The sequence below is a fragment of the Dreissena polymorpha genome, chromosome 10 (genome assembly GCF_020536995.1).
Source record: "Dreissena polymorpha isolate Duluth1 chromosome 10, UMN_Dpol_1.0, whole genome shotgun sequence".
NCBI lineage: Eukaryota > Metazoa > Mollusca > Bivalvia > Myida > Dreissenidae > Dreissena > Dreissena polymorpha.
Genome location: NC_068364.1, coordinates 74380789 through 74396359, shown reverse-complemented (window position 1 = coordinate 74396359; position 15571 = coordinate 74380789). Strand labels below are relative to the sequence as shown.

The following is a 15571-nucleotide window of genomic DNA, read 5'->3' as shown; positions in this document are numbered from 1 at the left end:
TGGACTGCATTAGCCATGAAATCTATTTTCCATTCTTCACATTTAGCTTGAATCACTGATTGTACATGTATAATATATTTTGCTTATTTATGTTCCTATCATGATAGAAATGACAATACATTTTTAGGCTGATTGAGCTATTTTACCCCAAAGGCTTTGGTTTTGATCATTTAATAACTTCAAAAGTTTCAGTACACAACTGTTGTTTTTTTTAATTCACAGCATGCTAGAATAGAGGAAAAATGTAGTGGGTTTGAAGAAACCAACATTCAACCAAACAATGTGGGCATAAAGCAAAAAGTTATTATTAACATCCAAAAACAGTGTAATTTAGCCAATTACATCAGGTTATTACCTACAATAAGGACTTGCGTTCAATGACTCAGCAGCAATTCTCATGATAAGCAAACTGTTAAAAATATGGCAAGGGCTGTTTGTAAAACATGCATGCCCCCCATATCGGCTGTCCGTTGTAGTGGCAGCCATTGTGTAAATACGTTTTTGTCACTGTGACCTTGACCTTTGACCTAGTGACCTAAAAATCAATAGGGGTCATCTGAGAGTCACGATCAATGTACCTATGAAGTGTCATGATCCTAAGCAAAAGCGTGCTTGAGTTATCATCCGAAAATCATTTTACTATTTCGGGTCACCGTGACCTTGACCTTTGACCTAGTTACCTCAAAATCAATAGGGGTCATCTGCAAGTCATGATCAATGTACCTATGAAGTTTCATGATCCTAGGCCCAAGCGTTCTTGAGTTATCATCTGACAACCACCTGGTGGACGGACCGACCGACAGACCGACCGACCGACATGAGCAAAGCAATATACCCCCTCTTCTTTGAAGGGGGGCATAAATATGCAGCTGTATTGATTACTACTATTATATTTACTTAGTATTTTAATAATTATAATCCTTCCAAATTTACAAGCTTCCTTAACAGACATCATTCAAATAAAAACGTGCACCATATTTAATAATCTTGCTATTCAAAATGACATTTAACGTAGCTTTTTAACCCTTTTCAGCTTCGAAGTAAAGTGAAAATGGCAATATGCAACCACCAAAAAACCAGAACGGCCAGCGTAATTTGTTCAGGTTTTCTGTTTTCCGCTCATCAGTACCATTGGGTTTGAAATGAAGCCTTTAAAACATGAAACTATTAAGAAAGATCTCAAATTAAATTGGATTTTCTAAAGAACTATAAACATTTAGTTTGTATCTGAGAGGTTAAGGGTTCAAACACATGTGGCAACGACAGTTAAACTTAAAAGGATTTTTTTCCTGCTTAGAGAATGGCCATTTTCCAAAAGAAATTATCCCCACCCTTTTTGAAAAGCGTGGGGATATTGTGGTTATCTCCGCCGTCTGTCTGTCCGTCCGTCCTGGCCACTATCTCCTCCTACACTATTAGCACTAGATCCTTGAAACTTACACATATGGTAGCTATGAGCATATGTGCGACTTTTCACTAGTTGGAATTTAACCCCTGGGTCCAAAGTTATGGGGGTTGGGGTGGGGTCGGGTCAGAGATTTTCACTCATTTTTTTAAGGTTATTTTACATTAACTTCTTCATTTCTTCACTAATTAACTTCAAATAAATACTGAGACTCTCTTATGACAATACGGTCAATCTCAACTATGCATGGCCCCTTTACCAACCCTGGGGCGCCCTGCCCACATAGGCAACACCCACCCAAAATTGCCCTTTACTATAATTTCTTCATGTTTACACTGATTCACTTCAAATTGATACTGAACCTCTCTTATGACAATATGGTCAATCTCAACTACCGTAGGTTTCCACGTATAGCGCGCAGTGTTTTACCTCCAAAATTCAAATTAAAAAGCTGGTGCGGGCTATACATTGATACAACGCTATCCTGGCTGCTAAATTGGTAAAAAATATGTTGTGTAATCGTAAATAATCAAAATGGCTGCCATGTTTTTTCCAGAAAACTACCACCCTATAATCGTAAAGACTGAGGGGCCATTGGCGAAACAACAAGAAGTCGCTAATGGTAGATACGAATGCGGTAGAAAAAGTTTTGGTCAAAAATAAATTTGTTTGAATAAACTTGCGGACATTTCTTTGTATGTGTTTTTACACTTCTTTATTGATGAATTCCGATGGGGATTGTTGTCGACATTCCGGAGAGCAGGCAAGGGTAGATGCGAATGAGGTCTTTTTTGCGGGTAACGGTAGGTGTGAAAGGGGGTCATTTTGCACTTCGTAATTGGCAGATGTTATTGAGTAATATGTGCCACAACTTGTTAAGACGCTAATTGACATTTGAGACACTAATTGACACTTGCATTTTGTGTGTATAAATATTGAACGTTCAACAGTGGTGTACCTCAACAATTGTATCCCTGTCTCCCATGCGACATTCAAATTTACCTGTAATGCCCATGCTTTCCCCGAGGAAAAATCACACGATGTACACTAATTCTTATTTTCTCACGTTTTTCACGAAATGCACGTGGACTGTTAATCTTTTGCTAGAAAATTACAAAATTGTCAGAAAAGTTTAGTGCTATGCAACCCATGCTCCTAATCATAATGACGCTTCCTATTTTGAATGCTTAATTAAGTTTTCCAATGTCCCGGATTATTGGATTGTGCAATAGTAAAATGGCGGCCATTTTCGGTTTGATTTGGTGGTTTTATTGTCTTTAAATATTTTTGTTCCATTTTTGCATTAAAAAAACAGCCTGCGCGCTATACATGGGAGCGCGCTATACGTGGAAACCTACGGTATCCATGGCCCCCTTAACCAACCCTGGTGCGCCCCGCCCACATAGGCGACACCCACCAAAAATTGCCTTTTACTATAACTTCTTCATGTTTACACTGATTCACTTCTAATTGATACTGAACTTCTCTTATGACAATTCGGTCAATCTCAACTATGCATGGCCCCATTACCAACCCTGGGGCGCCCCTGGGTCAAAGATGTGGTGTGGGGATACGTGTTGGACTCTGCCACGCCATTTTTAGTTTAAGCTTGCGACTGAAATTTTCACAATTTTATGAAGTTTGCACCACAATTTTTTACAGTTTAAAACAAATCAAGACTCATTTTTTTCACAGTTTTGAACAGCTTGCGATACATTTTTTCACTAAATGAGAGGGCCAAGGCTGCTTTACAACACAGGTGTTGGGCACATGGCCAATTCACTGCAATGCTATCAATATGTGATAAAACAACATATTGTAATCACTTTGACAAAAAAAATATATATATTATATCAGATTCTTTTTTGGCAAAGTGATGAAAAATGATTATGATAGTATTGATAGTGTTTCAGTGAATTGGCCACATGCCCAAAACCTGTTCTTCACAAAGATTGAAAAGAGCCCTGAACTATACCTCAGCAAACTCTTCATGCCATGCCTTGCTGCCAGATGCAGGGGTGTCTCATGCTGGTGGTTGTCCCCGTAGGAAGAATTAGGGTCCAGCCCCTTACGGAGGTCACTGTGGTCATTGTAGACCTTAAGGGCTGCCACTTCATCCCCAGTCTGAAGATGCTTGCGGAATTTCGAGGAAGAGCTGCCCATGTTTTGATAGCAAAACTTTTAACATGGGCTGAATTTCATGGTGGTGCCTCTATTGGTATCTATTGATAAATCTGAAATAAGAATTGTTAAATTTAAAGTTATGCCCATGAATGGTCACATGTGTCTGCCCTAAGATCAGAATATCATAATTATGGTAAATTCTGGCCCTTTTCCGGAAAGTGTTTGAACGATTCACCTGAAATTTATAATGAGGTGAAAATTTCTCAAATAAGTTGCCAATGCAATAAAATATTATGTGCAGCATTAAAGCTTCATATATAATGATTACACGCTCTGTACAAGTAACATTATTATTTAATCCTTTCCCGTATAAGAACCAAAGTGAAAATGCCCTTTGCAACCAGCATAAAAGCAGAACAGCCTGCGAGTTTCTTGCAGCCTGTTCAGGTTTTATGCTGTTTGCTGCTCATTAGTATCTAAGTGTTGGAAACAAAGCCTTTAAAACTTGAATCAAGAATGAAAGTTCTTAAATTAAATGTAACTTTCTAAGGAACTACAAATGCGTCAAAATACGTATCTAAGTGGTAAATGCTTCAGTACTTACCAGTACAAAGGACATGTATTCATGCTAGTAATTGCAAATAACTTACAAGTATGTAAAAACTGGTCGTAGTTGTATTTTAATGACCTGAATTAACTACTGTTGTCATGTTGCTGTTTTTGTTTTTGAACTGCTTGACACTACAGTGGTCTGCGATTTTTTTTTATTAACAACTGAGCTAGCTTATAAAACCACCATAAGCATATTAGTTTAACCATCATATTAAAATGGCACTCAAACCCAGGCGCCGTATTCACCAATATCCGTAAGTCTATTTTTTAGACTTACGCTTAGTTTCAGACTAAGACTCAGTTTTAAAAAAGTTAATTCATGAAACTGAAATCATCCCAGTTTTAAACTCAGACTCATAAGCCTGAGTCTAAAATTCTGAGTCTACAATTTGTAGACTTACGTACGTGTAGTCGCGACGTAACGTTCTAAGCACGTAGCTAAACCAACATGGCCGCTGCCCATAGAAATCTACGTCGGTGTAAAAATAATCGGCGCTTGCAAGTGGAGAGTGTTTTTAGATCGTACAAATCCGCTAGAAATATACAGAGATGTCAAACTTTACAAGCGGTTTCATTTTACGAGAGACACTCTCCAATTCATATGCGAAATTTGCTTTGACATAGAGAGACACACAAATCGAAGTTTGCCGATCTTCGTGGCACTATCGGTGTGCATCTACCTGCGGTACGTTGCTAGCGGGGACCTGAAGCTCACCGTGGCTGACAGCACTGGTCTGTCACAGGCTACAGTTTGTAGGGTCTGTGCACAGGTCAGTGCTATATTGGCCGCAAAAGTGGCGGACTTCGTCAAGTTCCCGACTGGAATAGAGGCCGCCCGTGTGAAGCAAGGGCTTGGAGCCATAGCCGGTATGTGAAAGAAAAAAACATTTTAGTGGTCATCCGTTCAGTTAGCTAGCGTTCTGTTTTTGTTTACAAACATTGATATATATAGCCTCCAAACGCTATTGATATTTTTAAAAGTTTCAATTCTTTCAAATAAACTAGATTTATGCATGTTTGAATTCTAGTTTACAGTATCCTCTACAATTTGAAGAGTTATTTTTATAACGTCATAGGTGTAAGTGTACTTACATAAGTCAAGTTTATTTTCGTTTCGTGAATACAAATTCTGAGTCTGTCTTTGTTAAGTCTGAGTCTAAGCCTAAGAATATTTCTATTATTGGTGAATACGGCTCCAGGACCCTTGCATACTAGACAAGTGCTTTTCCAACTGAACATGAAATGCTGCCACCAAAACGACAATAAATGGTTCTGATAAAAAAGACAGTATACTAGTGTTAGTAGTGTTTTATTCCTGGTAAATATTTTGATCCCATTATCGTTAATTTTTTACTTTTTTTTTAACAGAATTCTTTATTTGTAAATAAAGTCCTCTGGCCCAAAATACATGTGATTAATACAGTTGTAAGAGTTTGAGTTGTGTCAAATTTCAATGTTCATGAGACATCAATAACATCAAGTGGTACACATAAAGAGAGACTTTCCTAACAATATCCGCATCCTGAGATGACATCAGTACATAGAAATCTTGAGGATCAGTACCATGTGTTTACCAGTTAAAGAAATATGAATTTCTAACATCTTCATATTTATGGCATTTAAAAAAGGCCTGAAATTCACAATCAATAACTAATGTGTATAAATTTTGTAGACAATAACTACATATACGTTGTTTTTTTCAATATACCACTATGTCTACTGAGTTCAATATTTAATTTATGATTTGATAATCTAAACCTGGACATGGCTGCACGGTATTTGAAATGAATGTCTAATGACAAGGATTTCTCAATGTTTAAAAGACTTTTAAAGTGCCTACATCTACTCAAATGTTCAACAGAAGGGTACCAGTTTAGCATACAGCAATTGATAACACGCTGTCTAAACATTCTAATTAAGTAATTTATGTCCGACATCTTGACTTATCCATATGAACCCAAAGTATAAGAGAGTTTTAACCTTGGTTAATGAAATAACACCCCATCTGATAAAGGTTGATGCATTCAAAATTGTTTAATACCACATAACACATGTAATATAGTGACTTCATTTGTATCTTGTATGATGTCATAAGATGTTCAAGTGTTGCTTCTTACTCCTTTTTGTTGACGTTTGAAAAAAAGAATGAAAATGATGACTCTTACAAAAAAAAAGCACATCCCTTACTTTCATAGTATCTGCCCTCCTCATAGTATCGTGCCTAATAATAAAAATTATTTAATAAAAGGCCAACTAAATCTTAGTTATTAATATAAAATGTTAGTCATCATAATTTGAACAAAAAAGTATTTTAATTGATAATTAATTACTTTCGTTTATTGATTCCGTAATTGATAAGCATGAAATAAATGTAAATGTGGACAAAGAAAACGCACTTTGTAGTGTATATAATATAATCCCCTTAAATGTAATAACATATATGTAATTAATTTGTTTACGTGTTTTGCACTGACTTTGGGCAATCATAACAAAGAAATTGTAACAACAACAAAGGAAGTGTATGCATACGAGTACAAAAGCCATTGTGCAGCTCTGTGAACTCAGACAAAATTGAGACTCACGTAAATATCTCTCAATAAATGCCTTGTAAACCTCGTAGCAATGTCATAATTCAGACAATGCCCTAAAAGTAAACAACTAAGAAAACTGCAATTACGAAGTACAGCACATTCTTTAGGCTAATGTTCGTGTTTTTATTTAAGCATGCTGGGAAAATTTGTCAACTTCCGCATCAATCGCAGACTTTAGGGGTTGGTTCAAGATATAGATTAACTGTCAAACTGATCATCAGGTTTATCTATATATACTGCTAGTCGCCAACAATTAGCATTACAAGCAGGTGCGTGTCAGTGCTAGGAAATTAAGGAAGAAGTGTATAGGAGATAAAAGTAATACAAAATGTATTTGTGAGACATAGAAACAAAGGTGATAGTGTTAGTTAAAAGAAGGAATATACAGATAAAAGGTTAAAAACAGCCAACCTGCTTAGAAACTGTGGTCTAGTTTGGTCACCCCCAGCCTAAACTGGTCCAGGGTAGGTGCCTGTACAATATTGGCTGGTAGAGAGTTCCATAAGACAATAGTGGCTGGATAGAAGGAGAATTTATAGTAGTTGCTTGGAGTAGGGATTTGTCTGAATGAAAGAGGGTGCAAATGTCTAGTGAGCCGGGTCGGAGGAGTGACATAGGGAGGCATTGGTACAGCAACCAGTCCGTGGACAATTTTATAGAACATCAGTAGCCGGGAGTCATACCTTCTGTCCTCGAGTGAACGCCACCCTAATTTGTCTAGCATGTGTGTGACACTGTTGTGATATGAGTAATCATTTGTAACCCATCGAGCGGCCCTGCGTTGGACCATCTCGATCTTGTTTATGTTGTGTTGTGTGTGTGGGCTCCACACTGAGCTACTATACTCAAGTTGTGGGCGGACCAGGGTTTTGAAGGCAAATTCTCTAATGCGTGGGTGTTTTATGGGAATGTTTCGTTTGATGAAGTTTAGTGTTTGACTGGCTGTTGCAGTAACCTGGTTTATGTGTTTATTCCAGCTGAGGTCAGATGTGATGCTAACACCCAAGTATTTAGCATCACTAACTGTTTCTAGAATATGACCGTGGAGTGTGTAAGTGGATTTGTAGGGACGTTTTGACCTGGTGATGTTCATAACCGTACACTTGGAAGGATTAAATTCCATATCCCAAGTGTGTTCCCATTTTTGTAGCCGATCTAGATCTTCTTGCAGGGTATTTTGTTCAGTGGGATTGTTGACCGTGATGTAGACAGCAGTGTCATCAGCAAATAACCGGACCTGTGACACTAAGTTTTCTGGCAGATCGTTTATGTAGAGCAAGAAGAGGAGAGGGCCGAGAACAGAGCCCTGGGGGACACCTGATGTGACAGGTTGATTACACGGATCATTTTAATGTGAATGGTACTTCGATAAATGTAGCATTGGGGATAATTATTCTGTAAAATTTAAAGAAAATGTCATTCAAAATTTAAGAAGATTGTCAAAAGAAATCTGCTGTATGTATTTTAAAAGGTATGGCAATACGCCTTAAAGGGATCTTTTCACGCTTTGGTAAATTGACAAAATTGAAAAAAGTTGTTTCAGATTCGCAAATTTTCGTTTTAGTTATGATATTTGTGAGGAAACAGTAATACTGAACATTTACCATGGTCTAATATAGCGATTATATGCATCTTTTGACGATTTTAAAACCTAAAAATTATAAAGCGTTGCAACGCGAAACGATTGAATAATTTGGAGAGTTCTGTTTTTGTCGTTAAATTTTGTGAAACTACGAAGATTGCTTATATAAGGTATAAAATACTTGTAGTAAGTGTACTTGGCGGAATAGCTCAGTAGGCTAAAGCGTTTTTACTTCAGGACTCTGGCAGGACTCTAGGGGTCACTGGTTCGAAACCTGCTCCGGGCAATGTTCTTTTCCTTTTTTAAATTTTATTCTTGATTTTTTACTGGAGCTTTTACGATCCAATGTTTACATTTATCAATATAAAGCACTTAATGAATAAGTTAAAAAATGCCAAAATCTGTGAAAAGGCCCCTTTAAAAATAACGCGAACGTAAAACGTCGGCAACGCGCTTTTAAAACCCTTGGTGATTATTCCGTAAACGTTTGACGGAAATCGTACATGGGGAATTTAGTAAGATTTGCGCACATATGTTTTTATATGTAATTAAATACACAATAACAATATGTTATTAAAGCTAACGAAAACGCAAAACATTAACAACAATCGCTGTAGCAATTGGCAATAATTATTATGTAGGAATTATAAAAAAAATCGCAGGCAAAATCTACTAGGAATTGAGCAAGTATCTGTTTTTTAACAAAGGGCAGTATTTCCTTCGAACACAACGCAAATTTTTACATGCGTTCGAATATTTTCAGTGGTGAACAAACAAGTATATCATACGATTTCCAGCTAAAAAAAGACAACCTCCGGCGGGACTCGAACCCGCAATCCCCGGCTTAGGAGGCCGGTGCCTTATCCATTGGGCCACGGAGGCTTGATGAACGCACGTAAGAAAAACAACAATTAGTAGTAGTTGTAGTAGTAGTATAGTAGTAGTAGTAGTAGTAGTAGTATGTAAGTAGTAGTAGAATTAAGTAGAATTAAGTAGTAGTAGTAGTAGTAGTAGTAGTAGTAGTAGTAGTAGTAGTAGTAGAAGTAGTAGTAGTAGTAGTAGTAGTAGTAGTAGTAGTAATGTAGTAGTAGTAGTAGTAGTAGTAGTAGTAGTAGTAGTAGTAGTAGTAGTAGTAGTAGTAGTAGTAGTAGTAGTAGAACTTAGTAGTAGTAGTAGTAGTAGTAGTAGTAGTAGTAGTAGTAGTAGTAGTGTTTTTCCCAGGAGGGCAAAGGGGCATGGCGCATTACTTTCAAAAAGGGCATTTTAGCGCGCAGTTTAGGCATAAAAGGGCAAAAACGTTCCCGGAATACCTGAATTACGGGGAAACATGTAATCGCATCAGAAGCAGTTGTGGAAAAAATAACATATAAACAAGCACATTTATTGGTAATAGAGGTATTTAACTTACTATGATTTATATTAATATATTTACCTTGCAATGTACATTTAAGTTCCATGCTGTTTCAATCAACTGTACAGCACGACAAACATAATAAAGCAATATATGCATATGAATCTGATTATACACAGATCCACTAACATATAAATGAAACCATGTTTGTCTTATCCCATTTTCTAACAATAATCTTGACAGATGTTTAAAATAACATTGCGAGTAAATTGATCGCTTACAATATGCAAACACTCGTTTCCGTGACATACGGATACATGCACCGAGTAGATTACAAATAAATAAATAATGTTGTTGCTATCTAAAACATTTTTATGCATCGTTGATTATCACAGACATTTCATCTTAATGTATAATCTCCATCGTTAATTCGATCGTTTACGACGTTATTTGCCATTTTGCCGAGTCACAATTTAATTCTGTATAGTCCGCCATGTTTCGTGGATTTTCCTCCCTTTGGCATGGGGGCACTCCCCTGTAGAGGATGGGTTTTTCCATTCATTCACACATAATTTTCAGCTTTTTCAAGCGTAACTTTTTCAACGTTAACTGGTGCGCATAACCAGAGTAGTATTTACAAGAAAAACAGCGAAAAACGCGGTCGGCCATCAATTTAGTTAACTAGGTCTAGTACATAGTATCGAAAAAACGAAAAACGCGAGAGGACCATTATAATTATGTTATATTATTCAAGGGGATATTATGTACCGTTTGGATACCCATTATTTGCTACTTATTATTTGAGCTCTGTGCGTGATGAGTCTTTCGCAGTAGGCTTGGGACCATCTTTCTATGTCTGTCTCTTGATCTCGTGACAATATGACGTGGTCCTTTAGCGATGAGTGGGTACAGTCAAGAATAATCTGAATTAACATACCAGAATCTTGTGTGATAGTTGTGAATATGTTGTCATTTGATAGAATTACATTCAATCGTGTTAAGTTTTCTTCTCTGATTTGGCTAAGGGCCGAGCAGCTCCCCAGTAGGTGTTCCCTTGTTTCATCATCTGATCCACACAGTTTGCAGGTTGCTGACACTTCGCTCTTGTTGAACTTCATAGCATTAGTTTGAAGGATGAAGGTACCAGTGATTAGCCGAGCTTTAATTTCAGCACGTTGTACTTCATGTTGCTTTGGGCAAGTGGACTTCCACAGGTTGTGTGGATTGTCAACCACTGGGTGTTGAACCTGTAAATACTTCATAGTGGATTGGGTGGCCAGTTCTTGTCGCCAAGTGTTTTCCCAGTAGTCATTCGAAGCTTTTTTGAACATTTTCTTCCATTTATCTTTTGTTGGGACCTCCTCTAAAAGCTCTTTGGGAGTTGGTAAATTGTATTTTTCCAAAATTTTTCTGGCGTTTGATGCGAGTGTTTTACTATCTTGTTCTGCCATGAGCAGCTGTCGTCTGAGGATTTTATATTCAACAGATTCCGGTAGACGTGCAATATTCATAAACAGAGCCAAATAATTCCTGTCTAGTAGGAGTTCAATTGGTTTTCCACCGATGAGTATGTATAAGGCTGATGTTGATGTTCGTTCTGGTAGACCTTGTATTTGTTTTAAGACTTTCCTCTGATAACGTTCTAACTTTAGGATAAAATGTCAAATGATGTAAGCGAGAGGAGCGCATAGCAACGTTAAATCGTATACGCGATTCGCATTTTGTTAAATTAGTATACGTCTCAGTAATTATTTTAATAATTAGATCTACTTATCTTAAAGACAAAAACGATAAAGAATAAATTTGTTTGTGATTTTAAATGTAATTATGCGTAAAAATATATGTTTGATATAACTGAATAATGCATGCAATGCACAATTGCCACGAGAATAACATCGAGTTTTTCATCAAAAGTCTCCGAAGTAATGATTTTGGAGGAGTACACATTAACGACCAAAAAGTGCGCTTGGTATAACATAGTCTCCGGCATTATCGATTGATACTGACACGGGGTTATTCACGCATGACTAATTCACAGCTTTGGAGCAGTCAGTTTGACTACCTATAAATTAATGTAATCGATTAGACGTTGACGTTTTTCGATTAAATCAAGCACAGTCGGAGCGTCACAGACAGTCAAGGAAGCTGATTTTGCGGACCAAGTTAGATCGTAAGGCAATAAAGATGTTATCGATAAGGGCGCGTGGCGAAATTTGCCTTTGAAAAGAAGGGCGCGTGGCGAAATTTGCCTTTGAAAAGGACAGAGTGGCGATCCGGGAGGGCGGCGTGGCTTTTTGCCACGCTAAAATGGCCTGGGAAAAACACTAAGTAGTAGTAGTAGTAGTAGTAGTAGTAGTAGTAGTAGTAGTAATAGTAGTACTTTTTTTTCCTGCTTAGAGAATGGCCATTTTCCAAAAGAAATTATCCCCACCCTTTTTGAAAAGCGTGGGGATATTGTGGTTATCTCCGCCGTCTGTCTGTCCGTCCTGGCCACTATCTCCTCCTACACTATTAGCACTAGATCCTTGAAACTTACACATATGGTAGCTATGAGCATATGTGCGACTTTTCACTAGTTGGAATTTAACCCCTGGGTCCAAAGTTATGGGGGTTGGGGTGGGGTCGGGTCAGAGATTTTCACTCATTTTTTTAAGGTTATTTTACATTAACTTCTTCATTTCTTCACTTATTAACTTCAAATAAATACTGAGACTCTCTTATGACAATACGGTCAATCTCAACTATGCATGGCCCCATTACCAACCCTGGGGTGCCCCGCCCACATAGACCACGCCCACCCAAAAAATTGTTTTAACATATCTTCTTCATTTATTCATCAATTGACTTCAAATTAATACGGAATATCTCATGGTCAAGATCCCGAGCTACTTCAGCATAATTAAAATCAAAGCAAGATTGGCTGTCAAGACCCCGAGCTTATTCATAATTAAAATCCAAGCCAGATTGGCAGTCAAGACCCCAAGCTATTTCAGCATAATTAAAATCCAAGCCAGTTTGGTGGTCAAGATCCCAATCTATTTCAGCATTATTGAAACCCAAGCCATTTTGGATGTGAAGACCCTGAGCTATTCCGGCATAATTAAAATCCAAGCCAGATTGGCGGTCAAGACCCCAAGCTATTTTAGCATAATTAAAATCCAAGCCAGATTGGCGGCCAAGACCCGTAACTATTTCAGCATAATTTAAATCCAAGCCGGTTTGGTGGTCAAGATCCCAAGCTATTTCAGTATTATTAAAACCCAAGCCATTTTGGCGGTCAAGACCGCAAGCTATTCCAGCATAATTAAAATCTGAGCCATTTTGTGGTCAAGACTACAAGCTATTTCAGCATAATTTAAATCAAAGCTTATTAAAATCCAAGCCAGTTTGGTGGTCAAGATACTGAGCTATTTCAGCATAATTAAATCCAATCCAGATTGGCGGTCAAGACCCCGAGCTATTTCAGCATAATTAAAATCCAAGCCAGTTCAGTAGTCAAGATCCAGTGCTATTTCAGCAAATCCAAACCAGATTGGCGGTCAAGACCCCTAGCGATTTTAGCATAATTAAAATCCAAGCCAGTTTGGTGGTCAAGATCCCGAGCTATTTCGGCCCATATAAAAATCCAAGCCATATTGGCAGTCAATACCCCAAGCTATTTCAGCAGAATTAAAATTCAAGCCAGTTTGGTGGTCAAGATCCCAAGCTATTTTAGCATTATTGAAACCCAAGCCATTTTGGATGTCAAAACCCCGAGCTATTCCGGCATAATTAAAATCCAAGCCAGATTGGCGGTCAAGATCCCGAGCTATTTCAGCATAATTAAAATCCAAGCCAGATTAGCGGCCAAGACCCCAAGCTATATCAGCATAATTTAAATCAAAGCCAGTTTGGTGGTCAAGACCCCGAGCTATTTCAGCATAATTAAAATCCAAGCCAGATTGGTGGCCTGACCCCAGACTATTTCAGTATAATTCAAATCCAAGCCAGTTTGGTGGTCAAGATCCCAAGCTATTTCAGTATTATTAAAACCCAATACATATTGGCGGCCAAGACCCCGGGCTATTTCAGCATTTTCAAAATACATGCCAGTTTGGTGAACAAGATCCCAAGCTATTTCATTATCATTAAAATCCAAGCCAGTATGGTGGTCAAGATACCGAGCTATTTCAGCATATATTAAAATCTAAGCCAGTTTTGTGGTCAACACCCCAAGCGATTCAGCCTTATTAAAATCCAAGCCAGTTTGGTGGTCAAGATCCTGAGCTATTTCAACCTAATTAAAATCTAAGCCAGTTTGGTGGTCAAGATCCCGAGCTATTTCAGCATAATTAAAATCCAAGTCACATTTTCCAACCCAGGGCCCCGCCCACATAGACCATACCCACCAAAAATTGCCTTTTTTCTCCGTCCGTCCAGGCCACTATCTCCTTTTTCACTATCATCACTAGAACCTTGAAACTTAAACACATGGTAGCTTGCGGCGTGGGGATACGCGTCGGCCTCTGCCGCGCCATTTGTAGTTGAAATTGTTATAGTAGCTTTAGTAGTTGTACAAGGTATTTGTAGATGTGGTAGTTGTTGCAGTATTAGTTGCAGTAATATTGAAGAAGTTGTAGAAGTATAGTTGCGTAGAAGTATTTAAGGGATCTTTTCACGTTTTGGTAAATTGACAACTTTTTTTTTATTATTTCAGATTCACTCAATTGTGTTGTAGTTATGATATTTGTGAGGAAACAGTAATACTGATCATTTACCATGCTCTAAAATATCCATTATATGCATCTTTTGAAGATTTAAAAACCTGAAAAATATAAAGCGTTGCAACGCGAAACATTTAAATTTTAATAATTTGGAGAGTATTGTTGTTGTCGTTAAATTTTGTGACACAACGATGATTTCTTATATTAAGTAAAATACACCAATCATAGACTAGTATGAGCAAGGATGGCCGATTGGTCTAAGCGATAGACTTTTACTCCAGGGGTCAGTGGTTCGAGCCCAGTTGAGGGTTACTTTTTCTTCCTTTTATTGTAAGCTTATTTTTACTAGAGCTTTTTAGATCCAATTTTTACTTTTATCAATATAAAGCATTTAATTATAAAATTCAATACATGCCAAACTCTGTTTAAAGTCCCCTTTAATCAAAGCACTGAAGGCACAGCAGTTGTTCGCTCTTTGAATCTATTCAATATTACATTCACAGGAAATGAAGTTCGATGTTTTAATATTGGCCATCGAGGGGCCACAAAAAATACAAACACTTATTTTATGCTTTCCGGTGGTTTATAGAGAAATATCAGTGAAATAAAATTGGTATTCCACTGTTTTAAACAGTGAAAAATAACAGCGACAAATATCGATATTTTTCACTGTTTTACTGTGAAATGACGTCATTTTTTTGACGAAATGACGTCATTAATCCATCGAAATTATCCAGTTAAACTCATTGACAATGTAAATAAACGGTCAAAAAAGCATAAAATAAAAAGAAAATTTGTTGAATTCGATGGAATATCGATTTTATTTCACTCGTGATCATATAAAATATTGTTTTCTATGATCACTCGTGAAATAAATTCGATATTCCACCGAATCCAACAAATATCCTCTATGTACCTATGTCATTTAAATTGTATTGTCTACAGAGATGAGATTTTGCAAAAACATCAAGTAGGAAAATGACATTGATTATAATGTCTTATGATTTTATAGAAAATTCACACAAACTCCACTTGTGATTAAAATATGAAGCTTAGTTTTAAAAAGAATGTACATATACAACCTTATTGCAACTGAAAGGAAGGGAATCTTAACAGACAGGAAAATAAACAACTGTCTTTAACCAGTTGGCACAATAATGTATTTTAGGTAAATAAACAATAGCTGTGTTTGTGAAACACAAT

The 15571-nt window shown here is 37.2% G+C and overlaps 1 protein-coding gene and 1 non-coding gene across 2 annotated transcripts in view; both read right to left on the bottom strand.

Annotated features, from left to right (window-relative positions):
- Positions 1-6871, bottom strand: part of LOC127847934 (ankyrin repeat and IBR domain-containing protein 1-like) — a 47389-nt gene extending 40518 nt beyond the window's left edge. Inside the window, exons 1-2 of the mRNA XM_052380166.1 lie at positions 6724-6871; positions 3381-3639 (exon numbers count right to left, since the gene is read on the bottom strand). Coding sequence (XP_052236126.1) covers positions 3381-3568 — 188 coding nt within the window. The 5' untranslated portion in view covers positions 3569-3639; positions 6724-6871. The remainder of the gene's footprint in view (positions 1-3380; positions 3640-6723) is intronic.
- A 2252-nt stretch (positions 6872-9123) lies between these two features.
- Positions 9124-9196, bottom strand: Trnar-ccu (transfer RNA arginine (anticodon CCU)). Its single transcript has one exon. It is a non-coding gene; the product is annotated as a tRNA-Arg (tRNA).
- Between the last annotated feature and the right edge of the window lie 6375 nt (positions 9197-15571).